Here is a 26,888-nt window from a genome sequence, read left to right on the forward strand (position 1 = left end):
GTCTTCTCGGCATAGAGCTCAACTCCTGAGAGTACTGAAATGCATTATCAAGCGTCCTATATCATTCCTTCACCTCATCTCCAGTCAGGTAACAAAATATGGAAGATTTCAATGAAAGCAGGTTGAATGAAATGCCTGTATCTAATCTCGCTCTGGTGTGTCTAAATTGCCTATCACTTTGGTAGCTAAATGCTGAGAAATGTCAAATTCTTCAGTGTTGGTGCAATAAACCTGAGCAGAGCGTGAAAAAAAAAAATCTAACTCGTGGTGAGTGTAATGAGCTTTTAGATATCATGCCACACTCTTTGGCTCAGTTCTGATCTGTGGCCAAATCCTGAATCTTACTCCAGCAAAAATTGCCAGTATTTCAAATGAGATTTACTTGAGTAAGAACAGGCTAATGATCCCGATTCTGCATTGCAATGCTCATTGTATAGTCATTTACACATGATGAAAGTATCAGAAAATTGGGCGTAAAAGGCTGCTAGTCCAATCTGATTGCATTTTACATCCATTTTGCATTCATTCTACACAGGCCCAAAGACGTCCTGATTTAGCTCACTGACATAATAAAGTTGTCTGAGTAAAAACAGTAAAAATACATGGAAAAGGTCAGATTTGGCCCATGATCTGGCAAACAGAAAATAGCTACAGGCGCAGATAGAGGAGACTTCACAATCTCACTTTGGCAGCACTACTTCAGAAGCACTGTTTGTCTTTAGTAGCCTCCTTCCATGCTACCCTTTCCCTATTCATAATGAAAAGTATTCAGGATGCCCAGAATGTCTGCTTAGTAGTATCCAACAAGTCACTCAGTGTAATAGTGGGGTTTTCTGGAGAGGCATGAGCCATTGAAAAGCAAAGATTTATGTCCAACTGCATGCACTTATTATGCCACAATTAAATATCTCCATTATTTGCGGGATAAAGGCACACATAAAAGACAGACAAAAAAACAAAACAAAGGGCAACGAATTCTGATGTTTTTATAGGGGACAGAAAAAAATGTATGTGTAGGATTAGTGACAGCTAGATCCACCTTGGTAACGATCAGATAAAGGAATGGCAGCAAGCATGTTTCCATGTAGATACTAACGTTGGCTAATATATGACTCTGCTTATGTCAAGTGGGTCTGACACTAGATTTCAATTATTTTGCTATGTACTATACATCTTCTAAATTTAATAAAGGGTTCTTATCAATGAACATTCAGAAAGAGCAACCAGAAGAGAGCTAGCAGGAAATATCACCATCCTCATCATGAGCCTGGCTCAGAGATGACATGACAGACGTGGCTTCTTTCTGTTCACACGGAACTTTGAGGCCAATAATAATAATAAAAAAAAACCCACACAGATACAGCATAGCCACATTTTACACTTTTATTTGGGTTTAGATCAACAACACAGAGAAAATACTTTGGTCAAACACAAGAAGAAGAGGTTCCCATGTAGGTCTTTCTGGCTGCAATAAACACAGTAACATGGAAAAATGCTGGTGCCCTCATGAAACACTGAATGTATATCTTGGATTGGCACATAGAACTAATAAATACAGTGTTTGTACTTAGCATTTGAAAACAGAATTGCACATGCAAGATGTAACTAGGCTACTGCTCACCTTCACCATTGTCCCTGTACCATTTTTTACACTTAGTTCTTTGTCCCCATTTTCTCTGCTACAAACAAGAAGAGAATTTGCTCGGCTGCTCAGTGTTTCAGTGACACAGTTGGTAATTGTGTGACCTGTTTGGATAAGGTTGCTTTAGTCCTCATTGGCAGAATTGGTATCTGCTCTAAAGCTTTAATTGAAACATTATGCATTGTAAGTTGCAATGGGTCACTGCTGGGGTAAGGGGAATGTTCTTCTCTCAAGCTGATCAGGAGAGGATAGTACTGAGCAAAGATATAGTATAGGGACTTGTGTGTGAATGCAGCTCTTACAATACCAAGAGTCAGTAGTACTACCACACAAAGACGTATCAATAATATATTGTACAAGCTTATTCAGTAACACATGTTGATTTGCAACACTGTACAGTTTAAATCTAAAATGCACGGCCTCAATCTGAGGTGACAAACAGTACTATCAACATAATAAAGGCAACACAGTTACAGACACAATTTATTTCCTCTTCTCACGTCACATCCTCATGACATTACACCGAATCAATACCCCATTTATGTATTTTAGGTCAAATTAAACCACTCGGCACTAGTTTTCTTCAAGTATTTTAGAGCAAGTAAAACAATCTTGCTTTACAAATGGAAGTGGCCATGTAGATTCCAGTCAAAGCTACAACCAAAACTTAACTAGGGTTATAAATAGAAACAGGTCTGAGCCATGAAGTCCTGATCCAAGCTCCTTCAGATTTTGAGGAAGAGGAGGTTGAAGCTCAGTTTCCACTTCTGTGCCTACGCTAGTGTTGAAGAATGACTCAATATATCAGTTATGCAGGATTTTGCACCTATGATTTCTAAATGGGTCTGGGTGATTCTACAATGACTGTGCTATGAGTATCTAGGCATATCTCAAAGCATTCTAATAGCAATTTCAATCAGATAAACTCAATGTTAGTAGATTTAATCAAAACACTTTTTTCATCTGAAAAAGGTGTTTTGACTAAACTGAAATTTTTCACAAAGTTGTATTGAATTCTACAAAATTTTAGGCAAATGAAAAAAGTTCAGAATGAATTTTCAGAATTTCCATTTTGTGGGAAATTACAAACGTTGTTATTCTGAATTAGAACAAACATTTTTGAACGTTCCCATGAAACTGAAATTCTGAGTTTCCACCAGCTCTATCCCAGTGCTTGGAATGGGGATGTTTAGAAAAACTGTTGTCATGTGGAAAACTCAGTTTCCACCATGACATGAGCATCTGACTTAGGACCCTGTCCTGAGACCTTTACATATACGAAAGTCCTTATTCATCCAATTAGCATTGCTCCTGGGAGATTTAGTAGGATCTGGGTCTTAGTGAATTCTAGTCAATTGTAGTTTTCAATTTATTTTTATCTCTAATGAATAAATTACTGTTTGCAAAGATGCTTATGACACAAATATTTAGTGTAAAGTGTGGCTCTTTTTGATGGGCTGTTTAAAAGTAGAACAAAGAAACCATACAAATATAACCTTAGCTCAGTCTTGGTTAGGACTGTATATTGATTGTCCATTTGCTTAGGTTAGGCCACATAAGAAATATATTTAGGAATAATAGCATCCTATTGTTGTATTGTAGTAGTTCTTACTTAGAGTTTTTAAGAGCTGCAGTGCTTGTGAGGTTTTGCAATATTTAACTCTAGAGATGTACAATCCATGTGACATATAGAAATGAGGCATTGAACCTTTTAAAGAATTTATGTGGGCTTATGGTTCAAAATAATCTTTGCAGATATTTGATGCACCTCTATTAAAAGAAAAAAAAATCTTGTTTAGTTTTCGGTTTCTGCCCCGACATTTTTTATAACCCATATAAAATAAAAATCTAGAGTTTACAAAATAGGATATTTTAATATATATATATTGCTTTTTTAAAATTATATGTATTTAAATACATTTGAAATGTTGCTATAGATAAATTAGAAATTCTGTTCTAAATCTAAGAAAAAGGCAAAATATTTTCACTTTTAAACATACAATTTCTTTACTTTATGTACTTACTTCCCCCTCATTGGATTTTGTCACCATTTGGGGCAAATGTGGCACCACTCAGACTACTTTTAACCTAAAACATGTATTTACTAACTGTATTAAAATTTGGGGGGAAATTGCAGGTATCTTCTGTTATTTCTTAACTGTTTGAATGCAGCCTTTTGTGTATCTAATTATTAAAGAGGTATTCTAAAACTCAAGAGAGGATTTTAAAAGGAGCATGTTTCTTGATTTTAAACTGTACTCTACTTTGACGCCACAATATAGAAATAGATTTACTTTGGAACAAACTACAAATACATTTGCACAGTTTGTGACAACTTAATTGTCTACCTAGAGGTTCTGGACCATACTCGCAGACCAGATTATTATAAATCTTGTCCCAGACGTTCTATTTCCTCAATCAGGAAATCAATGTCTTGATGAGAAGCTGCTGGGTTTGAGATGACCATACGGAAGAAGTTCACTTTGTCTCCCAGTGGTTGATAGCTGACCATAGTAGTTCCATATTCCATCATTCTGGCTTTTATCACTGGGGCCACCTACAAAGGCATGATACAAATATCAAATAATTATTTCTAATTCTAGAATTTGTTTGCTTTTTTAAATAAGAGCAGGAAGCTAAAACAAAATAAGAAAAAAGTTAATTTTTGGCCAAAACCAAATACAGCACAGAGTAAACTGATTAATTTATAAATTGGAGAGGGTACAGAGAAGATCCATGTGAATGACTAAAGGATTAGAAAACATGCCTGATAATGATAGCCTCAAAGAGCTTAATCTATTTAGCTTAACAAAGAGAAGGGAAAGGGAGTGATTTGATTACAGTCTATACATATCTACATGGGCTACAAATATTCACTATTTACTATTTACTATGACTCAATGGCTGGATGCTGAAGCTAGACAAATTCAGACTGGAAAGAAGGGGTCCTTTTTTAATGATGAATGTAACTAACTATGGGAACAATTTACAAGGGTTAATGGTAGATTCTCTGTCACTGTTAATTTTCAATCAAGTTTGGATGTTTTTCTAAACTATAAGCTCTAGGAATTATTTTGGGGAATTTTTATGGCTTGTGTTATGCAGGAGGTCAGAATGGATGGTCCTTTCTGGTCTTGGAATCTATGGCTAGTCTACACTACCGCTTAAATCAATGTAACTTAAGCGATGCAAGTTATATCGCCTTAAAGCAGTGTCCATACTGTGCTATGTCGGCGGGAGATATTCTCCCGCTGACAGAGCTTCCACCTCTCGTTGAAGTGGAGGTATTATGCCGAAGAGCGAGTGCTCTCCTATCAGCATAGTGTGTCTTTACCAGAAGCGCTACAGAGGCGCAGTTGCATTGGTGAAGCTGTGCCAACATAGTGTGATAGTGTAGACTAGCCCTATGACTCTATGAAAGTACTGCATGAGAAAGGCATTGGTGGCACTGTCATGCTCTTATTACAGTCGGTGGGAGATTTCTACTGCCTTTGGCTCCAATTCACCAAGGTATTCATTAGGGCTGGTTGAAAATTTTCCATCAACACTATTTGTATTTTTTTTTTCTTCTTCAGAAAATTGGATTTTCAACTAAACAAACGTGAAAATGTCTGCTTTTTAAGGAAAAAATTGATTTTTTTCATTGAAAAAACAAATGTCTGAAACCTGAAATGTTTGTGGGTTTCAGCTGAAAACTGAAATATTTTGTCCAAGCCGCAAAATATTCTTATTTAGATATGTCACTGCAGTGCCTCATGGGAGCTGCAGTTTGGTTACCTCATGTCTCCATTCTTCTCTGTGAACCATGCTCCCCCGCTGGATGTTATCTCTCATGATGCACAGCGACCATGAAAACCCCATGATGTGCTGCCTCCCATCATCAAATGAAGAGACAAGATGCATCATGGGTAAGACTACATTTTACTCACAGGTATTTTTAGTAAAAGTCATGGACAGGTCATGAGCCGTAAACAAACATTCATGGGCCCGTGACCTGTCCATGACTTTTACTAAAAATACCTGCCATGACTAAAACTTGGGCAGAAGGGGGCAGGGGTGCTCTGGGAGGGCGGTCTGGGGGCACTGCAGGTGGGGGTCAAGGTGTCTCGGGACCCCCTTTGGTGCTGGGGGAGAGGGGTCAGGTAACAGCGCTCAACCTGGAACCCCCGCTGGTGCTGGGGGAGGGGGTTTGCAGTGCTCAGCTCAGGACCACTGCTGGTGCTGTGGGGGGCAAGTGGCAGTGCTCGCCCTGGGACCACTGCTGGTGCTGGGGTGTGTGTGTGTGGGGGGGTTGCGGTGCTCGGCCAGAGTCCACTGCTGGTGCTGGAGGGGTGGTGGCAGTGTGTGGCTTGGGATTCCCGCTGGTGCTGGGGGGTTGGTGGCATTGGTGGCAGGCTACCTACCTGGCTTTGAGTGTACCTGCAGCTCCTAGGGGCAGGGGCGGCCAGGGGGGCTCCATGCACTGCTCCTGCCACAAGTGCCAGCTCTGCAGCTCCCATTGGCCAGGAACCACAGCCAATAGCTGCAGGGGTGGCACCTGCGGGGGCAGTGCCTGTGAGCACAGGCAGTGCGCAGAGCCCCCTGACCCCTCCACCTAGAAGCTGTAGGGACGTACTGGTAGGAGCCGGGGAAGCCCCCGCCCCAGGTAAGCGCCGCCCCGCACCCCAACCCCATGCCCCAGGCTTGGGTCCCCTCCCACACAGCCAAACTGCTGCTGCTGGCCCAGGGGCTGCCTGTCTTGGGTAGCCCCTGAGCCAGCACCAGCCGCTACAGAAGTCATGGAAACAGACTCACTGCTTTAATCATGGGAGATGTAGTTGAATCAGGGAGACCAGCCTATAGAGGAGCTTGGTGAACCTGAACTACAACTCCCATGAGGCACTGTGGCAGCACTTCTGAATCAAAATATTTCAATTTTTGGATGAAATATTTTTTATTTTGATTTTTTATTGAAAAGTCTACATTTTTTCTATGGAAAGCTTCAATTTTTCATTGTTGTAAAAAAAATTTTGATGGGAAAAAGACTCATTTTCTGACCATCTCTAATAGGTATGCATGTGCCTACTTTCAAGTATGTGAGTAGTCCCACTGCCTTTAGGTAGGCATGCTGGAGGGAAGTGCAGGTAGGTTCCCAAGATTATTTCGTCATTTGATTTGTCACCTTCCTATTTTAGATAAAAGCAGCAGTATTTACAAGGATTTAACTTTACATGTATCAGCAGATATTGCATGACATTGCAAAGGCAGTCATGACATCTTGCTAAGGCACAAAGCAGTTCTTTATATTGGCAATAAATGGCTCAGAGCTATTCTAACCAGTGTGCTAACACTCAGTATTGCTGACAAAAGCAATTAACACATGTCATTTTCTGCATAATCCTCAAGAATATCGTTGTAATCACTTTCCCTTTGTTTTCATATGCTAGACCTCTACCACGCAACCAAGTTAAAGCCTCTGGTCAAATTGTTACATTTGTTAGGATCACCAATTGCAATTTAAATTGTTACCATCAAGCATGACCAAGGTTCAAATAAACACCATAGAGAAAAATACTGAGAAAGGGCAAACACATGGAATACAAAACACACAGACCAGGATTTGGATGAGCTGAATTACAGGTGCATTTTGTAAACCCACTTACCTTGCAGAAAGAAACAACTAAAATAACACTGGAAGTGTTCAAACAATCACCTTTATGTCACTAGTTTTTCCAATTTATAAAAAAATAACTAGATATCTCCCCCGCCCCCGTGCTCTGAGTGTCCCCACAAAGCAACTCCCTAGTGGACCACCTCCTCATCACAGCCCCATTCTTGATCACACCACATCCCGTGGCAGCTCACGTGGAGAAATAACACTAGGAAAGTCTTTGTGTATTTTCATCCTTCTTTTAAGCACCAAATATTTTGGTTTTTTATTAATCACATTGTCTGCTCTTGCTCTTCACTTCAACTCCCCTTCTATCCGTTCTGTTTCTCTCATCCCCCTGTACAGGCCAAGGCCGCCCGGGGTGGCGGGGGGCAAGTGGGGCAATTTGCCCCAGGCCTCGCAGGGGACCCCATGAGAGTTTTCTGGGGCCTCTGTAGCGGGGTCCTTCACTCGCTCCGGGGGCCCCGGAAAACTCTCGCAGGGCCTGGGCCCTTGCAGCTTCTTCCACTCTGGGTCTTCGGCAGTGGGGGGTCCGTCTGCTCTGGGACCCGCCGCCAAAGTGCTCCGAAGACCCATGGCAGGGGGTCCTTCTGCCCCGGTACCCACTGCCAAAGTGCCGGGTCTTTGGTGGCAATTCGGCGGTGGGGGCCGAATCCTCTGGGCAGCCCTGGCACAGGCTGCCCGATTCTCCTCCTCCTACTCCTTTGGACAGGCTGTCTGGTTCTCCTCTCTCACCTCTCACCCTCTCTGCAACATCTTCTGGCATTTCTAGTCTCTAAATACAGCTCCTGTTTCTTCACCTCTTCTACTTATATAGCAGTGGTCCCTCAAGGAGGCAGCTGGGCTGGCTTCTCTTCCTTACTTCCAGATCTTTTTACAGGCCTCCAGTCTCTCTGGATGCTAGAAGTAAGGAGGAGCAGCTAGCATCATGTGACTGTCCAGGCCTCTGTAGACCATCATCAAGTGCTCTGCAGACCATGATTTGAGAAAAGCATTGTTAGAGATGAGCCTGATATTCAAAGATAGGATCCAAATTTGGTTTGAACTTCCCCAAAGCTGGCGACTGAAGGGTTGTTATCCAAGATTCTTGTGCAAGCCCATAGCTAATATTTTGAAACATTTTCAGCTAAAGATACCTGCGGCCTTAATGTTGATGACATGGGCATGCCTTGCATACAATGAACCATCATATCTTATTTACCTTTAGAAGGCGGTTCATTCTTTCTTCGTTGTCCTCCATGTTGCGCAAACTGGGAGGTACGTACCAGAAGCAGACATTTGTGTGCTGAGGCTAAACACAGAATAATAATAGCTTACAAGGCAAAATAATGTTCATAATATCTCAATTGCAATTAATTCCATGCCTTTCCCTCCTCTCATAAATCACGTTATGAAAGCAATCATTGGCTTTCATTACTGCACACGACAGAGAGTCATTAGGATCATTATTAGGGATAATTTTAGGCAATTTATCCCAAAGAAGACAGACCCAGCTATACATCCCCCACTGTGCCTATGCATTTGTCCCCTACAGAGAGAGACATCTGGATTCTATAGGTGCTGTCCTTTCAAGAAACTGCATGGAATACAGAGTTAATGTCTCTCAAGAAGCAGGTGTCTATAGTAGATGACCTAGTTAAGGAGCATTCTGGGTACTTTGATTTTGTTGTGTGACTGTAGAATGTACAACTCTGGACATATAGGCTAGAGTCAGAGGTGAGTGTGAGGCCATGTCTACACTACGCAGTTAAACCGATTTTAACAGCGTTTAAATTGATTTAAAGCTGTACCCGTCCACACTACAATGCACTTTATATTGATTTAAAGGGTTCTTTAAATCGATTTCTGTACTCCTCCTCAACGAGAGGAGTAACACTAAAATCGATATTAACATATCGGTTTAGGGTTAGTGTGGCCACAAATCGACGTTATTGGCCTCTGGGCGGTATCCCACAGTGCACCACTGTGACCGCTCTGGACAGCAATCAGAACTCAGAGGCACTGGCCAGGTATACAGGAAAAGCCCCGCGAACTTTTGAATTGCATTTCCTGTTTGGCCAGCGTGGAGCTCTCATCAGCACAGCTGACCACGCAGAGCTCATCAGCACAGGTAACAATGCAGTCTCCTGAGAATAGAAAAAGAGCACCAGCATGGACCACACGAGAGGTACTGCATCTTATGGGGAGAGGATTCAGTGCTAACAGAACTCCGTTCCAAAAGATTAAATGAAAAAATATTTGAAAAAATTTCCAAGGCTATGATGGGAAAAGGCCACACCAGGGACTCAGTGCAGTGCAGAGTGAAAGTTAAGGAGCTCAGACAAACCTACCAGAAAAACAAAGCAGCAAATGGAAGATCTGGGTCAGTGCCGAAAACATGCTGCTTCTACGCTGAGCTGCATGCAATTTTAGGGGGCTGCGCCACCACTACCGCCCCCTTGTCCATGGATTCCGAGGTGGGGGTTATAATCTCAACCATGGCTGAGGATTCAGCGGAGGGGGAAGGTGAGGAGGAGGATGAGGAAGAGGAGGACGACCTTGCAGCGAGCACATAGCACTCCGTTAGCCCCAACAGCCAGGAGCTTTTTGTGACCCAGAAGGAATTACCCTCCCAGCCCTCCCAAGCCACTAGCCCAGACAGTGATGCCATGGAAGCAACCTCTGGTGAGTGTACCTTTGTAAATATAAAACATGGTTTAGAAGCAAGCGTTTTTTAATGATTGATTTGCCATGAGGGCTTGGGATGCATTCACAGCCAGTAAAGTTACTGGAAAATTTGTTAACATGTCTGGGGATGGAGCGGAAATCCTCCAGGGACATCTCCATGAAGCGCTCTTGGAGGTACTCCAAAAGCCTTTGCAGAAGGTTTCTGGGCAAGGCAGCCTTGTTCTGTCCACTATAGTAGAACACTTTACCATGCCATGCATGTAGCAAGTAATCGGGTATCATTGCATGACAAAGCATAGCTGTGTATGGTCCCGGTGATTGCTGGCATTCAAGAAACATCCGTTTTTTATCTCGCTCTGTTATCCTCAGCAGAGTGATATCGTTCATGGTAACCTGGTTGAAATTCAGGAATTTAATTAAGGGGACAGAGATGGACATTTTCCTACTGGGCTGTTGCTTAAAAGAAATCCTTCCTTGCACGTAGCAAAGCGGGGGGAGAGGAGGAAGGATAGCGCTGAGCTTTTTAGCGTTTGGCCAGCAGGAATCTTCCCAGCTAGCAGCCATGCGGTGGGGGGGGGGGAAAGGGATGATTAGCAGTGATCTTCCATGATACCAGCCATGCGGTGGGGGGAGGGCTAAAGCAATCCTAGAGAACTGGATTGGGGAGGGGAGGGGTTGGCGTCTGCTGCTCCTTGTTAACAGGAAAGAAGCAGCAAAGGGAGAAGCTAGCCTTACCATGGCCACATGCAAGCTGAATTGTGATGCCTGGACCTGCGTCTGTGAGATCTGTAACACCAGAGCCGCAGGCACTCAATATTAAAAGATGCAAAATGTGACCTTGTAGTGAAATCACATGTGCTATGTAAGGTGAATAGTGTTGTTCACTGTGAAAGAGTATAACCATTGTTCTGTAAAATGTATCTTTTTAAATACTTCTCTCCTTTTTTTCCCTCCCTCATGCAGCTGCACATTTTTCAAGCCTCCCTACTCCATCCCAAAGGCTAGCTCAGATAAGGCAGAGGAAGAAGAGGACGAGAGATGAAATGTTCTCTGAAATCATGGAAGTAACCCGCAATGAAAGAGCTCATCTGAAGGAGTGGAAGGACGTGGTAGCAAAGTACAGGAAAGATGCCAGTGAACATGAGGATAGGAGAGATGCTCGAGATGAGAAGTGGCGGCAGGAAGATCAGAGGTGTAGGCAGGAAGATCAGCGGTGGCGGGATGCAACGCTGGAGCTGCTGCGTGATCAAACTGACATCCTCCGACGTCTGGTGGATCTTCAGGAAGAGCAGCAGGGTCACAGAATGCCGCTGCAGCCCCTGTGTCACCACCCTCAGTACTCACCATGTTCCATATCTTCCTCACCCAGACGTGTAAGAACGCGTGGGGGAAGGCTTCGTGCACCCGCCCACTCCACCCCCGTGGACAGTCCAACCAAAAGGCTGTCATTACATTGAAATGTGCTTAATGGCCTTTTCCTTCCCTCCTATCCTCCTCCCAGACCACACCCGGGATACCTTGTTAATTCTCTGCCTCTTTTTATAATTACTTTTTAATAAAGAATACATGGTTTTTAAACGATAGTGACTTTATTTCCTTAAGCAAGCTGTAATCGAAGGGGGAGGGTGGGTTGCTTACAGGGAAGGAGTCAATAAAGGGGGGGTGTTCATGAAGGGGAAACAAACACAGCAGTCACACCGTACCCTGGCCCATGATGAAACTCATTTTCAAGGCTTCTCTGATGTGCACCGCTTCCTGGTGAGCTCTTCTAATCGCCCTGGTATCTGGCTGTGCGTAATCAGCAGCCAGGTGATTTGCCTCAGCCTCCCACCCCGCCATAAAGGTCTCCCCCTTACTCTCACAGAGATTGTGGAGCACACAGCAAGCAGCAATAACAAAGGGGACATTGGTGTGGCTGAGGTCTCAGCGAGTCAGTAATGTGCACCAGTGCACCTTTAAACGGCCAAATGCACATTCTATCACCATCCTGCACTTGCTCACCCTGTAGTTGAACAGCTCCTGACCACTGTCCAGGCTGCCTGTGTATGGCTTCATGAGCCATGGCATCAAGGGGTAGGCCGGGTCCCCCAGGATAACGACAGGCATTTCAACATCCCCAACTGTTATTTTCTGGTCTGGGAAGTAAGTCCCTTGCTGCAGCCATTTAAACAGAGTAGTGCTTCTGAAGACGCGAGCGTCATGAACCCTTCCTGGCCATCCCACGTGGATGTTGGTGAAATGTCCCTTGTGATCCACCAGTGCTTGCAGCACCATTGAAAAGTACCCCTTGCGGTTTATGTACTGGGCGCCCTGGTGCTCCGGTGCCAAGATAGGGATATGGGTTCCATCTATCGCCCCCCCACAGTTAGGGAATCCCATTGCAGCAAAGCCATCCACTATGACCTGCACGTTTCCCAGAGTCACAACCTTTCGTAGCAGCAGCTTAATGATTGCTTTGGCTACTTGCATCTCAGCAGCTCCCACAGTAGATTTTCCCACTCCAAATTGATTCCCGACTGACCGGTAGCTGTCTGGCATTGCAAGCTTCCAGAGGGCTATTGCCACTCGCTTCTCCACTGTGAGGGCTGCTCTCATCTTGGTATTATGGCGTTTCAGGGCAGGGGAAAGCAAGTCACAAAGTTCAAAGAAAGTGCTCTTACGCATGCAAAAGTTTTGCAGCCACTGCGAATCGTCCCACACCTGCAAAACTATGCGGTCCCACCATTCTGTGCTTGTTTCCCGGGCCCAAAATTGGCGTTCAATGGGTAGAACCTCCCCCATTACCAGCAGAAGCTCCAAAGCGCAAGGGCCCACGGTTAGGGAGAATTCATTGTCCATGTCCTCATCACTCTCGTCGCCGCGCTGCCATAGCTGCCTCCTCCTCGCCTGCCTTTGCAGTTCATGGTTCACCACAGACAGCATGAGAATGCGCGAGGTGTTTACAATGTCCACAATTGCGCTTTACAATGTCCACAATTGTGTTTACAATGTCCACAATCTGAGCAGGGTCCATGCTTGCTGTGCTATGGCATTTGCTCAGTTCACCCAGGAAAAAAAGGCGCGAAATGGTTGTCTACTGCTTTCACGAAGGGAGGGGTGAGGCTTGTCATAAACAGATAGCTAAGGGCTACCGTAAGCTAAATGCGGTAACTCGTCCGGACAACTATCCAATGCCTCACACCGATGAGCTATTGCAGAAGTTGGGACGTGCTCAGTTCATCTCTACAATAGACTTAACCAAGGGGTACTGGCAAGTACCGCTAGATGAACCTGCCAAGGAGAGGTCAGCATTCGTCACCCATGCGGGGGGTGTATGAATTTAATGTCCTTCCTTTCGGCCTTCGAAATGCACCCGCCACCTTCCAGAGGCTGGTAGATGGTCTACTAGCAGGACTGGGAGGATATGCAGTTGCCTACCTCGATGATGTGGCCATTTTTTCAGACTCCTGGCCCGAACACCTACTACACCTGGAAAAGGTCTTTGAGCGCATCAGGCAGGCCGGACTAACTGTTAAGGCCAAAAAGTGTCAAATAGGCCAAAACAGAGTGACTTACCTGGGGCACCAGGTGGGTCGAGGAACCATAAACCCCCTACAGGCCAAGGTGGATGCTATCCAAAAGTGGCCTGTCCCAAGGTCAAAGAAACAGGTCCAATCCTTCTTAGGCTTGGCCGGATACTACAGGCGATTTGTACCACACTACAGCCAAATCGCTGCCCCACTGACCGACCTGACCAAAAAGACCCAGCCAAATGCAGTTAAGTGGACTAATCAGTGTCAAAAGGCCTTTACCCAACTTAAGACAAAGCTCATGTCTGACCCTGTGCTCAGGGCCCCGGACTTTGACAAGCCATTCCTGGTAACCACGGATGCATCTGAGCGTGGTATAGGAGCAGTTCTCATGCAGGAAGCAACAGATCACAACTTCCATCCTGTCATGTTTCTCAGCAAGAAACTGTCTGAGAGGGAAAGCCACTGGTCAGTAAGTGAAAAGGAATGCTATGCCATTGTGTACGCCCTGGAAAAGCTACGCCCATATGTTTGGGGATGGCGGTTCCAGCTACAAACTGACCATGCTGCACTAAAGTGGCTTCATACTGCCAAGGGGAACAACAAGAAACTTCTTCGTTGGAGTTTAGCCCTCCAAGATTTTGATTTTCAAATTCAGCATATCTCAGGAGCTTCTAACAAAGTAGCTGATGCACTCTCCCGTGAGAGTTTCCCAGAATTCAGTAGTTAAAAAGTGTTCTTAAAATGTAGAAGTCTGTTAGTTATATACTTAGTGGTATATGTAAAGGTGCATGTGTTGTATTAATCTGTTTATTTTCAAGTTCTAAAAGGAAATCGCCGCCAGTGAGCTTCCCCACTGTCTGCAATTTGGGGGGCGTGTCATAAACAGATAGCTAAGGGTTAACGTCTCTTTCACCTGGAAAGAAGTAATCTGAACCACCTGACCAGAGGACCAATCAGGAAACAGGATTTTTTTCAACTCTGGGTGGAGGGAATTTTGTGTCTGAGTTCTTTGTCTTCTGCCTGTATGCTCTCTCGGATGAGAAGTTTTTCTATTTCCTGCTTTCTAATCTTCTGTTTCCCAGTTGTGAGTACCAAAGATCAGATAGGGATTTATATGTTCTTTGTATTTACATGTCTATAATTGCTGAAGTGCTTTGAATTGTATTCTTTTTGAATAAGGCTGTTTATTCATATTTCTTTTAAGCAATTGACCCTGTATTTGTCACCTTAATACAGAGAGACCATTTGTATGTATTTTTCTTTCTTTTTCTATAAAGCTTTCTTTTAAGACCTGTTGGAGTTTTTCTTTAGTGGGGAACTTCAGGGAATTGGGTCTGCAGCTCACCAGGGAATTGGTGGGAGGAAGAAGTCAGGGGGAGGTCTGTGTGTGTTAGATTTACTAGCCTGATTTTGCATTCCCTCTGGGTGAAGAGGAAAGTGCTTTTGTTTCCAGGACTGGAATTACAGAGGGTGGACTCCCTCTGCTTAGCGGAGGTTGCTTCTGTGTATCTCTCCAGGAGCACCTGGAGGGGGGAAGGGAAAAAATTTATTTCCCTTTGTTGTGAGACTCAAGGGTTTGGGTCTTGGGGTCCCCAGGGAAGGGTTTTGGGGGGACCAGAGTGCCCCAAAACACTCTAATTTTTTGGGTGGTGGCAGCAGTACCAGGTCCAAGCTGGTAACTAAGCTTGGAGGTTTTTCATGCTAACCCCCATATTTTGGACGCTAAGGTCCAAATCTGGGACTAGGTTATGACAAGGCTGTACCCAGAACCACCTGCGACAATGATTTTTGCCCCATCAGGCACTGGGATCTCAAGCCAGAATTCCAAGGGGCAGGGGAGACTGCGGGAACTATGGGATAGCTACGGAATAGCTACCCACAATGCAACGCTCCGGAAATCGATGCTAGTCTCGGACCATGGACGCACACTGCCGAATTACTGTGTCTACTGTGGCCGCGTGCAATCTACTTTATAATATCTGTTTTATAAAACCGGTTTATGTTAATTTGAAATTATCCCGTAGTGTAGACATAGTGACTGATAGTATAAATTAGATTCTCTTCTACTCCTTGAAGTTCCCTAGTGCTCAGTTACACTTCCTTACATTCCATTAAGCTCCCTTGCTAATGTGAGAGAAGAATGGAGTCTAATCTAGTTTAATTTGCACATTTAGGGGCCAGAAAAAGACAGATGAAAATTAGGGTGTGGCCTGTTTTCATAGTTTGTCCAGACAGAGACATAGTGCCAAGTTGGGGTGTGAATCTATAGTGCACTAGCATGCCATGCAGAGCCTGTTTTCATCTGTCACCAGTAAAAGTCAGCTATTGACTTTCATCTGGGTGATGCAAGCTACAATACTCCACACTGCTGCCTCATTTCATTTGTCCCACAATGATGGGAATCATTCGCAGTTTCCTTTGTTAGGAGCATGTTTCTGGGTCCTCCAAAACCAGGTTGTCCTATTAGTAGCAACACAACTCCTGACAAAATGCACCAAATTTTAAAGCTACAGTAAGTCAGAATACATACCTTTCCATCAAACACCATTTCATAGCCTTCTCTGTTCTTTATTTTATTATAGAGATATTCTGCAAGTTCCAAGCACTTGTCAATTTGTGCTTCAAATCCTGTAGTTCCCTTCATAAAAAAAGAACACAATATTTTGTACCTCTCTGTATTCTGAATTGCTATCGTGTCAGGATACGTGGTGCTTGTTAAAGCAAATATGCAGGTTACTTCTCTAAAGTCTATCTTGGAGATGCTGTGCACCTTCTTGTTTGCTATGAATAGCTCACCCAGCTCTGGCTGTATCCATCTGACCTGTATGAAATAGGTTGGTGATATCAGTCCAGGTCCCAATGTGCCATTGAAGATATGAATCACTGGTAGGAACACTTGTTGGCAGCCTCTGCAGTGAGGCCATGGATTGGAAAGCTGTGGAGCATGAACTCTACAGTTGTTCCTTCTTGGTCAGGGTTGAGTCACATTGTGAGAAAGTGGGGAAGTTTGCACTGATCTATGGAGAGAGGACTTTAGCCTTCAGGGGAGGCAATTTGGCACCTATTCCTAGCCCAAAAAGCCCCTAGAAAATTAAATGATAAAAGGAGCTTTTAAAAAGCAGTTTGATGTCTGGTGAAAAACAAGCATTCTAATTAGAAAAAGCTCTGGCTCTTCAGCATGGCCATTTCTCTCTCTCCTCATTGCTACTTGATAAAGGACATTAGTATGAAATTGGAATCTTTGTTTTTAAGAGCTTCAGTTTCTCCTGCTGCTTCCTTTCCAGCTCAAGTCTGTTCGTGATATCATAATCATTTCTGTGACCACCAGCCATGATGCCATTAATAAAGCATTATTATGGCTTCAAGTCAGGAGAACAAGCTGCAGGAACAGACAAACTGTTTAAGAAACACTGATCTTATGTTAATGTAAATAATTCAAGTTAAATAGAGGTAGGAAATGGGGAGAAAAAATAGTCAAAGAAATATGGAAATGATATGGCCTTTAAGAAAAAATGTTTATAAACAAAAGTCCACTCAGCCCAGCTAAATCTGATTTGTACTGCTCTGGCACTGCAAAGCAGACCTAAAGCTAACTGGACCTTTGGGTAGGGGCATCCTACAGTGGTGCAGAGCCAGCATAGTGCCAAGCATAGGGGGTGTGACCAAAGACAAAGGGGTGTGGCCAATGTTCCCTTGTGCTTGGAAGGCTCCCACTATTACAGCAGCTCCTGGGAGGCTATTTCAACTAGGACAACTTGAAAACAGCCTTGAGGCTTCTTGAAGTTGCTCCTTGCAACTGGGCCAGTGCCTAGCGGCCTGAGGATCAGGGAGACACAAAGATGGCTTGCATCCAATTTTGAAGACTCCTGGTGACAGTCCCAAAGAACTGTTCTAGAATGTGTTTTAAGAATTTGAATAAAGCATCTAAGGATCTTTAAGGCCTTTTTTTTTTAATAGAAATGATGCAGTCAACTGCAGTGAACAAGCCTGAAATAGTTGGGCATAATCATTTGAATTTATACACCAAAGTATTTGCTTAGCAATATTATACAAAAGGATGCATGAGTCAAAAAGAGCCAGTACTTTCAGATTTTAATTAGTTTGCCCATAGTAATAATGTGACTGTTGTGTAATCACAGTATAAAATGGAACCAGGTGTGTTAGTCACGAATTTGTCACATTTAGTTTTAGAATTTCATTAAAATAAAAAATCTTTGTGTTTCCAAAAACTTTCTGGATCGGTTACACTTATATTTAAACATATTTATGCTGTCAGATTGTTAGAGTTAGATGCCACAATTGGTGTACAATGACATGGAGTCTGAATTTCAAAGTCATGAGATGCTTTGTAGCTAAATCGGTTAAAAGGTAAAGAAAGCGGAAATGTAGTATTTAATTTTCATCATTGTTCTTTCTTCCATCTCATGTGAAAAGCTCAGGTTAGACATTTCTAAAATTCTGATTATATAAAACAGAGCTGTTCAGTATTTTATGCAAACAAATACATCATGTACTTGCTTACCTTTGCTCTCCACATCAGCCAGAGCTTGAAGACATCAACATGACGCCCGCATTGCAACGCCTTGTCTCCAGTGTCATATGACAAGTCATAGTGTTTATCTTGTTGAAAGAGGTAGGAAGCATGCATTTGATTGCAGCTCTGCATCAAGCCCTTAAAGAAACAGAGACACAGTTAAGGAAAATTGGCATTTGCATGGTTTTACTGCTTTGCTTCCTTTGTTTCTATTATGTAACCTTTCCAAATGACTTTTCAAAGCATTACTCTGGATAAAGCAAGCTGACCCAGCAGCCCTGTGGCTCTTCTAAATAATGTCATGACACTCTTTGCTGAATTGGTTTTGTTTCTAAACTACTATTCCCCATTTTTATTCTTTCAGGGTGAAGTTCATTCCAATGCTGAAGGCACATGGAAGGCCATCCACGCCACCTACGCTACAAACCAGGTGCTTATGGGGGTCTTAAATAGTAAGAAAGGCTTTGGACAGACAGGGGTGAATATGCCTTTAAGTACACTGCAAGTGCTGTTTTTGAAGGTAAGTGGTCACATTTTAACCCCCCTTCTAGCCTGCAAAATGTAATTTTGGGAGGCACTCTTGCAATGTGCACAAAATTTGGATGCGGGCCCCCAGTTGGCTATCTCTGAGCTAAGGTGAGGGTGGCCGTTTCACAAAAAGCATGGAGCTAATAATTTTTCTCAGTTTTCCTTTTTATTTGTGTGCATTATATATAGAGATAGCCAAATCCTCGCTCTTTTGAAGTCTTTGTGCAGTTTTGTGCATGCCATAGGCCTCTTTCCCAAAACTGTATTTTGCAGTCCACGAGGGGTCCTTGTCTTCAAGATTTACTTATCTATGAAACTCATAAAAATGAGACGGAAAAATGAGAGAAAAATAGTTGGCTGTACATTTTTTGTGAGACACCTGTTCTCACTCTAGGTAAGGAATGGCACTGGCTTCAATGAGGCCAGGACTTGTTTCACAGAATTGAACCACAGGGCAAATAAAACCTGGCTCCTCTCTTTCTGTTTAAGTGCACTTTGTGTACAATCTGCTGTGCAGCTGTTAGCAGAGCAGTAACCAGCTTTTCAATAGCTGGTCTAAGTGGTGGTGGTTGTATAGCAGCTGTCCCAATAACGGGCTGCTATATGAAAATTACAAGCTTGAAGGAAAATTCTTCCAGTTGTAGCTGTCCAAATACTAAATAAAATGTGTAGATTTTATCACGTGAACTTGGGCTTTCTTTTTTCTTTCCACGCTGCACAAATTGGGCTTATATATCAGTGTTGGGTTGTAATGTTTAGCCATCTGGTTGACCCAGAGGTGAAAGTAAGCCGATATGGTCCAGTACGGCATACTGGCAAGAGCCAGTACGCCATGCTGGACCAGACTGGCTTCCGACTTTCTCACCGACAGAGCCCTGCCACCGCTACCCCAGGGCTCTGGGAGCTGGGCTCGGCCGGCAATTTAAAGGGCCCGGGGCTCCCAGCAGCAGCCAGAGCCCCTGGCCCTTTAAAGCACCGCCAGAGCTCTGCCGCCACTACCCCTGGGGCTCTGGCAGCCAGGTTCGGACAGCGATTTAAAGGGCTTGGAGCGCCTGCCACTGCGGGGAGCCCCGGCCCTTTAAAGCACTGCCCAAGCCCTGCCACTGCTATCCTGGGGCTCAGGCAGTGGGGCTTGGGCATCGATTTAAAGGGCCCGGGGATCCTCACTGCTGGCGCCCCAGGCCCTTTAAATTGCTGGCCGAGCCCAGCTCCTGGAGCCCTGGGGTAGCAGTGGCAGGGCTCCGTCGGTGATTTAAAGGACCCGGAGCTCCATTGCAGCCAGAGCCCCAAGGCCCTTATATCTTGATTTAAAGGCCCCGCCTCTTCCAGTTGAGGCCCCGCCTCTTTCTGTTGAGGCCACGCTCCTGCTCAGGACTCCAGCGTACCGGAAGTCCTTTAACTTACTTTCATCCCTGGATTGACCACAAACATCTGAAAGGGCAATAACTCATGGACACTGTACACTGTATTGCTAGTCCAAGTGATATTTGTAAGTGGGCCAGATTGTGCCTTCAGTCACACCTATACATGGCATTAAAAGCTGCGGTGTTGCATGGCTTCAGCTAAGTGCACAACTTAGTTCAGTGTATTTCAAATACAGAGTCGCCAAAACTCTATAAAGATATAGTCATTCATTTCTCCTGGACAGCTGCTTTAAATCCTTTCTGTGTTTGTAGACTGAACAAGTGCCTGGAAGTTTGTTTCTCAGTTTCATCTGTAATCTTCATTCCATTAACATACATTAGCTATGACACAGTTATAAAGAAGGCATCCAGCACATTCCGGGGAGAAATGCCAGAAATGACTAGAGGTGCAACTGGATGAAGACATACCTCTTCCCTAACGAGAAGGGCAGAACACTGCAATGGGACTCCCATCATCTTGTGAGGGTTCCAAGTCACAGAGTTGGCCCTGCAACAACAAACAACATTAAACTGAGATGTTATACCACAGGTCTGAAATCATGAAAAATTCAGAAATAAACAAAAATAATAAGGCTCATATGGGCCTCAAAGATGCAAGGCTGAAAATACACACAGCGGTTTTCAGAAGAGTGATTATTAACATTCATACAGGACCCCAGAGGCAGTGCTAACCCATTGGGGGGCCCTAAGCAGGAATATTTTGGTGCTCTCCCCACATACAGCACATAATAAAAAGTGAATGGGGCCTTCTTGAACTGTTCAGGGCCTTAACCAGTTGTTTAATCTGTGTATGCCTAGCACTGGCTCTGCAGGACCCAATTGTAAAACCTTTAATCACACAGTGGGGCACTGATATCAATTTACACAGGCAGATCACTCATCAAAGTAGCAAAGAATCCTGTGGCACCTTATAGACTAACAGACGTTTTGGAGCATGAGCTTTCGTGGGTGAATACCCACTTCCTCAGATGCATGTCTGAAGTGGGTATTCACCCACGAAAGCTCATGCTCCAAAACGTCTGTTAGTCTATAAGGTGCCACAGGATTCTTTGCTGCTTTTACAGATCCAGACTAACACGGCTACCCTCTGATACTTGTCATCAAAGTAAAGACTTTTGTAGAGTTCTGGATTATGGCTCTGGAGAGTTCACACAGAGCCATGGTGCTATACATTAGATTTTGTGAGCACCAGAATTTCTTGTGATCCAGCTACATTTTAAAGGCAAAGAGTGAATGTGTCAAAAACACATATGTTATTTAGAACCAATCTGCAAAGGTGTTTAGGCAGCTGAGATGCAGCTAGGTGCCTAGTGGGATTTTCAAAAGCGCCTAAACAGGTTTGGTGTCTAACTCCCACTTATTCCCATTAACTCCCATTGATCCCATCAACTTGCTGATGCAAAATGATCATGGTAGTGAATATGGCATTATCTCAAAATGCTCTTTCATGCTCTTGGCCATTTGTCTTGGTTACCAAGATGCCAGAAGCTGCCTTAGAAAGTTAGTCAGAGAGCATTCTGAAATACTTACTAGCATGCATTGACTCAAGCAGGCAAACAACAGCAGGTCCTATGCTCCTCAAAATGCTGTGGCATAGGAAGAGAGATTCATTGGCGCAGCAAAAGCTATGCTGCTAACTAACCACATCACTGCAAATGGCTTGGAAAGGGTGATAGGAGCTGGTAGTGGGGATTCAAAAATGTTCTGGGGAGTTTAGTTCCCTTTATTTAGGGTTTTGCAGGGTTTTTTTTAATAAATCACTTAAAAGTAAGATTTTCTTTTTTTTTGAAAGGCTAACAAGTCTTCAGAGATTTTTTTAAAAAGAAGCAAATAATGGCCTGGCATGGCTTACAGAAGGCTGAAATTGTATTGAAACGATCATGTCTTGTTATACATGTGAGATCATTTGGAAAAGTATTTTTAGACCACAGTGAAGATGAAGAAGAATGTATAGAAATCCCAAGTTTCAAAAATGGCTAAATAAAGCCAATCAAATATTTAACATATGTAAAGGTAGATTTGTGCCTCCCAGCTTCAGAACTGGGCAAGTTTGAGAATTGGGTCAACAGGAGACTAGAAACACAGCTCCAAAAGTGGAGACAAGCCTAGTAAAAACTGGAATGAACGACTAACAGGGCCGGCTCTGGCTCTTTTGCCGCCCCAAGCAAAAAACTCAAAAAAACAACCAGGGTGCAAGGAGGCTGAAGTGGTGAACCAAAACACAAACAAACAAAAAAAACCCAGGGTGCAAACTTCCAGTGCCACTTACTTGGCAGCTTGCGGCTGCCGCCTCCCCTTGCCGCACTGGGGAGCCTCTGGGCGGGTGACAGCTGCACTCTGGCTAGCGGGACTCCCTGCGCTGCAGACATGCCCTGGGCAGCAGTGTGCGTGCTCCGGCTAGTGGCGGGGGCGGGGGAGAGGGAGTTGGGGGGAGAGAGAAAAGTGGGGAAGCCAGGGCTTCGTTTAGCCGGGGCACTCACCACTCAGCCCCTCCCGCCGCACCGCCTGCCAGGAGGGCTCCATGCCACTCCCGCCTGCAAGTGAATTGAAAGTTGTCTGTCGGTGGGGAGGGAAAGATGCAGGCTGCCGGGCTTGCTGCAGACCTGGGACCGGCTGGGGCAGACGGAGTGCGCAGCCCGCTTCCAGCAGGGCACTCCCCTCCTCCACCCCCAACAGTGGTGTATGGAAAGTCATCAGCAAAACAAAAGAAAAACAAACAAACAAAAAAACACCAGAGTGCAGGGCGGCTGGAGCGGCGAACCAAGAAAAAAAAAAAAGGTGGCCGTGCCACCCTAGGTTTGGGCGGAATGCCGCTCCTTAGAATCTGCTGCCCCAAGCACGAGCTTGCTTGGTGGTGCCTGAAGCCAGCCCTTATGACTAGCCTGAGTTCCAAGATTGCTCTATGGATATGATTGCCTGAGCTATAATGTACACACATTTATTAAGGGTAGGCATAACAATCTCCAAATGGGCTAAATGTTCATTCTTTGCTGTATATTTCTTTGTATTGTGCTATAATCTGCTTTCTGGTTTCCCCACAGAGAGAGAGAGAGAGAGAGAGAGAGAGAGAGAGAGAGAGAGTGTGTGTGTGTGTGTGTGTGTGTGTGTGTGAGAGAGAGAGAGAGCGAGAGAGAGAGATGCGCCTAGGACAGGAAGAGGATGCCTTGCGCTCCTCTTATTCCACTCTGCAGGCGCATTATATGGGCCACAGTCTGGACCACAATTTGGCTCTTATTCAGCTCAGCCTTAAACAGATGTCAGTTTTTGAAGACATAGATAACTGCAAGTACATTTTTGCATCGACAGTTAGTTGTGACCACTATTCAGGTCACTTTGATCTTGACATCCTGGATTACATCTGCAAAGCTGAATCTGGAGCCCCCAGGCTTTGAAGGAAAGGAAGTTGCTGGCAGGGCACTCTCTGTCAGTGGCCCTTGACTGGAAGTCCTCCTGCTCTGCCAGGTACAAATGAGACTGAATCTACTGACTCAAGGGCAGGCTGCAAAACCCATCTGTGTGCATGGGTGTAGAGCAGTTGTTCCCAAACTTGTTCTGCCGCTTGTGCAGAGAAAGCCCAGTCCGGTTTGTTTACCTGCCATGTCCGCAGGTTCAGCCGATCGTGGCTCCCAGGGGCCGCGGTTCGCTTCTCCAGGCCAATGGGAGCTGCCGGAAGCAGTGCGGGCCAAGGGACGTACTGGCCGCTGCTTCCAGCAGCTCCCGTTGGCCTGGAGCAGTGAACCACAGCCACTGGAAGCCGCGATTGGCTGAACCTGAGGACACGGCAGGTAAACAAACCAGCCCGGCCTGCCAGGGGCTTTCCCTGCACAAGCGGTGGAACAAGTTTGGGAGCACAAAGCGGGTGGGTGAACATTAAAGGATTGAGGTTGTGGGAAAGGTGGAGTGGTGAACTGTTCAATTGTTCATTGTTTTATTTTTGTGTTATGCTTGACTTGTTATTTCCTAACTGCAGGATTTATACTTTGGAGGGCTGTTGAAGATGCCTATGGCACGGGATTGTGCTCTTTCTTGCTGTGGGAGGGGGCTGTTTAACTGAGTAGATCTGAACAAGTCAGTAAATTGGGGGTGCAAATATCTAGGGGACCAAAACTGTACCTGCAAGAATAGAGGTGAGTGTTTTGAGAATCTGGCCTGGGAGGTAGTTTTCTTTCTCTGTTTGGAAACCAGTCAGTATTAAGGTGTGTGAAGTGTTTTGGGATCCTGCTGGCGGTAAGGCGCCCTGCATATTAGTACATGAGCATTGTCATTTTCTCTCAAATTGTTCCCTACTCCCCCAAAACATAGATTCCAAGGCCAGAAGAGACCATTATGATCAATGCAACTATGCGCAGTTGCAAAATCCTGTAGCTGGTGGAATATTTCTTTGTTGCCTTTCCTGCTATTTCAACGGGGTTATGCAGCCCCTGAAGCAAAGCCTGTAGGGAATACTCTTTCACAGGCAGCATCTGGCTACTTGGCCCAGCTCTTTGAGCATTTGGCAGCTTTTAATCAACTCAGCGCCACTCACCTGTTTAGTGTCCTGGAGTTAATGATTCTAAACTTGCATTCAAGCCTATTAATCTCTTTTCCTATTACAGCTAATAACTTTTCTCTGTCTTTACAGAGAACCCTAAGTACATTTTTTAAGATGCATGGAGGTGGCTTAGGTTTTTTATAGTAAAAGGGTTGTTTACCAGCAACAATGCCCAAATATCAATTTTCTGCCTAAATCATTGCATTGACCTTCAGGTCATCCATTTTCCTAAAATTCACCAGAAAATTCACGGTTGTGCACAAAGTATTTTATCTAATTAAATTTGCTTGGTCACAAAGAGCACTGACGATAGCTATTGATATACGCTTAAATAAAATGATGGCTGACAGTCACATTTAAAGAAGAAAGTTACATAGACAAAAATGAGACACATCATTTTCTTTGGAAATTTCCTAACGGATCATCCTGGAGTTTTGCTGGATCAAGAATTGGCTTTATTTGCTGTGTTGTGGCTATTAGAAATTGGAGATTGAAATGGATGCAGGAGCTAACTCTCACTCTGCAACATCCAAATGGGAACACCTTAGTAGGATATCTAAATCTCACATGTGGGTGCTCAGACTGGAATTTTTCCCATTTAATATCCCTAAGCACCAATATTAGCATCCACATGTGCACAAAGTGTACATACTCTGTGGAAATCTGAGTAGTTACCCCTGCCCCCCGCCCTCATCATTCACCATGTGAAGAAGGAAGACAAAATGGCAAGATTCCCATGTAATTCACTGCCCCATACCGGGAGATGATCCTTATCAGAACACTAGATCTAAACCCTTTGAATGTCAGGGAAGTTCCAATTGAGTTGTAAGTTTGAATTCATGATTTAGGCATCTCTTTATCATAAATTAAAACCAGAACTTCTAATCCAAACACCTCTGAATTTGGAAGAAGTTCAGATTTGGCTCCTATCTTGGATCCACATTTTGTGATTCAGGTTCCTCGTTAATGCTATATCCTGATAAGCAGCAGGAGCAGGGGATTTTAACATCCTGAATGTTTTGAAGTATATCCTTCATAAGCACAGTGTGCATGTATTAAGTGATAAGTCAGTTTTCTTTAACAAAAATGTGTCTAGCTTTTTAAAGTCCTTTTTGAGTTCTAAAGGCTGGAGAGGACATCACTGGCTGCTTTCTGAATTCAAGATAAAAAAACAATTTTTAGAAGTGTATATGCTCATGCATCTGCGAGAAGGGGATTGGGCCCTCATAGAGAGACATGAATACAGAGTCTGCAGGAGAAGAATGGAAGGAAAATATTGTGGAACCAGTAAGAGGATCATGGGAATTAAGTGAAACCAAAGGCACAAAGACAGGGAAGAAGGAAGTTGGGACTAGTGCAATTTAACTAGCAGGGAGTTGTGGTTTTGCCAGAAGTTAGAAAGAAGTAGGATGGGAATAATATCCTAATCTTAACCAATAGAAGCTTTAAAAGGGTTTCTGGACAAAGAACTTGCTCAGGAGTTCATTCAGATTATTCTTTATTGCTACTGAACTGGTTCATCATTTCTGTGTGTATTATAGATGCATTCACCGTGGGTGGAATTCAAAACCTTGTACACTTAAACCTCAGCATTTTCAAGATTCAGCACAAGGATTTACTTCCATGAGGCATATTCAAACAGTGCAGAAATCTGAGCTGCTGCACATATGAGCTGAGTTTTGCAACTACAGAAATGTGGAGAACAGAAGAAGCTATGAATTTGGATGTGTAAATTAAATATTCCTAGCAGGAGTATGCATAACAACTCTTCTGATGATAAAATTCCAGCTACAACCCATTGCAATACAATCCAGTGTACTAGGACATTGCATAAAAACTTAGTTTTATGTTGTCATGGCATTGTGACATGCTGATATATCATAGTGATTTGAGGATTTATAAATGATCTCCCCAATAAAATTGGAACAATCTCAGACAGTCTGGGAACCCCGTTGCAAGGTCTCCAAGGTTCAGTTCTTTTGGAAATGCAATTGCCAGTTCTTTTTGGACAGGTTCATACAGAGAATCACACAATTACCATTCTGGAGCTCAGAATACAGTTTGAAAGACGGAAATCACAAATAGGAGCTATGCATTATATGAATAAGAAAACGAAGTCACATCACAAGTTTTTAGTCACGAAGCTTTTCGAATAAAGGAACTTAGCAATGTTATTTCAGTTGACAGAGGATAGCTTGAAAGATTGCTTCATGCTATACATTGGACATTAAATTATAATAATGAATAAGACTGGTTGATTTTTATTTATAGACGTTTCTGGGGTAATCACAAATGTACTGGAGCACTTAATTTGTTAATAAATCATACCTTTCAACACCATTTAATTTCCATTTATGTTTCCTAGACATCAGCAGCCCGCCACCCCATGCTGCCTGAAAG

At 43.9% G+C, this 26,888-nt stretch overlaps 1 protein-coding gene across 3 annotated transcripts in view; it reads right to left on the reverse strand.

Annotated features, from left to right (window-relative positions):
* Positions 1 to 1,373: 1,373 nt before the first annotated feature.
* The window catches only part of GAD2 (glutamate decarboxylase 2), a 66,876-nt gene continuing 41,361 nt past the window's right edge, over positions 1,374 to 26,888 (reverse strand). For all 3 annotated transcript variants that reach the window (XM_030550329.1, XM_030550330.1, XM_030550331.1), the window contains 6 exons: positions 26,817 to 26,881; positions 20,366 to 20,444; positions 17,994 to 18,143; positions 16,002 to 16,109; positions 8,494 to 8,583; positions 1,374 to 4,199 (listed from right to left, as the gene is read on the reverse strand). In XM_030550329.1, coding sequence (XP_030406189.1) covers positions 4,026 to 4,199; positions 8,494 to 8,583; positions 16,002 to 16,109; positions 17,994 to 18,143; positions 20,366 to 20,444; positions 26,817 to 26,881 — 666 coding nt within the window. In that variant the 3' untranslated portion in view covers positions 1,374 to 4,025. The remainder of the gene's footprint in view (positions 4,200 to 8,493; positions 8,584 to 16,001; positions 16,110 to 17,993; positions 18,144 to 20,365; positions 20,445 to 26,816; positions 26,882 to 26,888) is intronic.

The sequence above is a fragment of the Gopherus evgoodei genome, chromosome 2, assembly GCF_007399415.2.
Source record: "Gopherus evgoodei ecotype Sinaloan lineage chromosome 2, rGopEvg1_v1.p, whole genome shotgun sequence".
NCBI lineage: Eukaryota > Metazoa > Chordata > Testudines > Testudinidae > Gopherus > Gopherus evgoodei.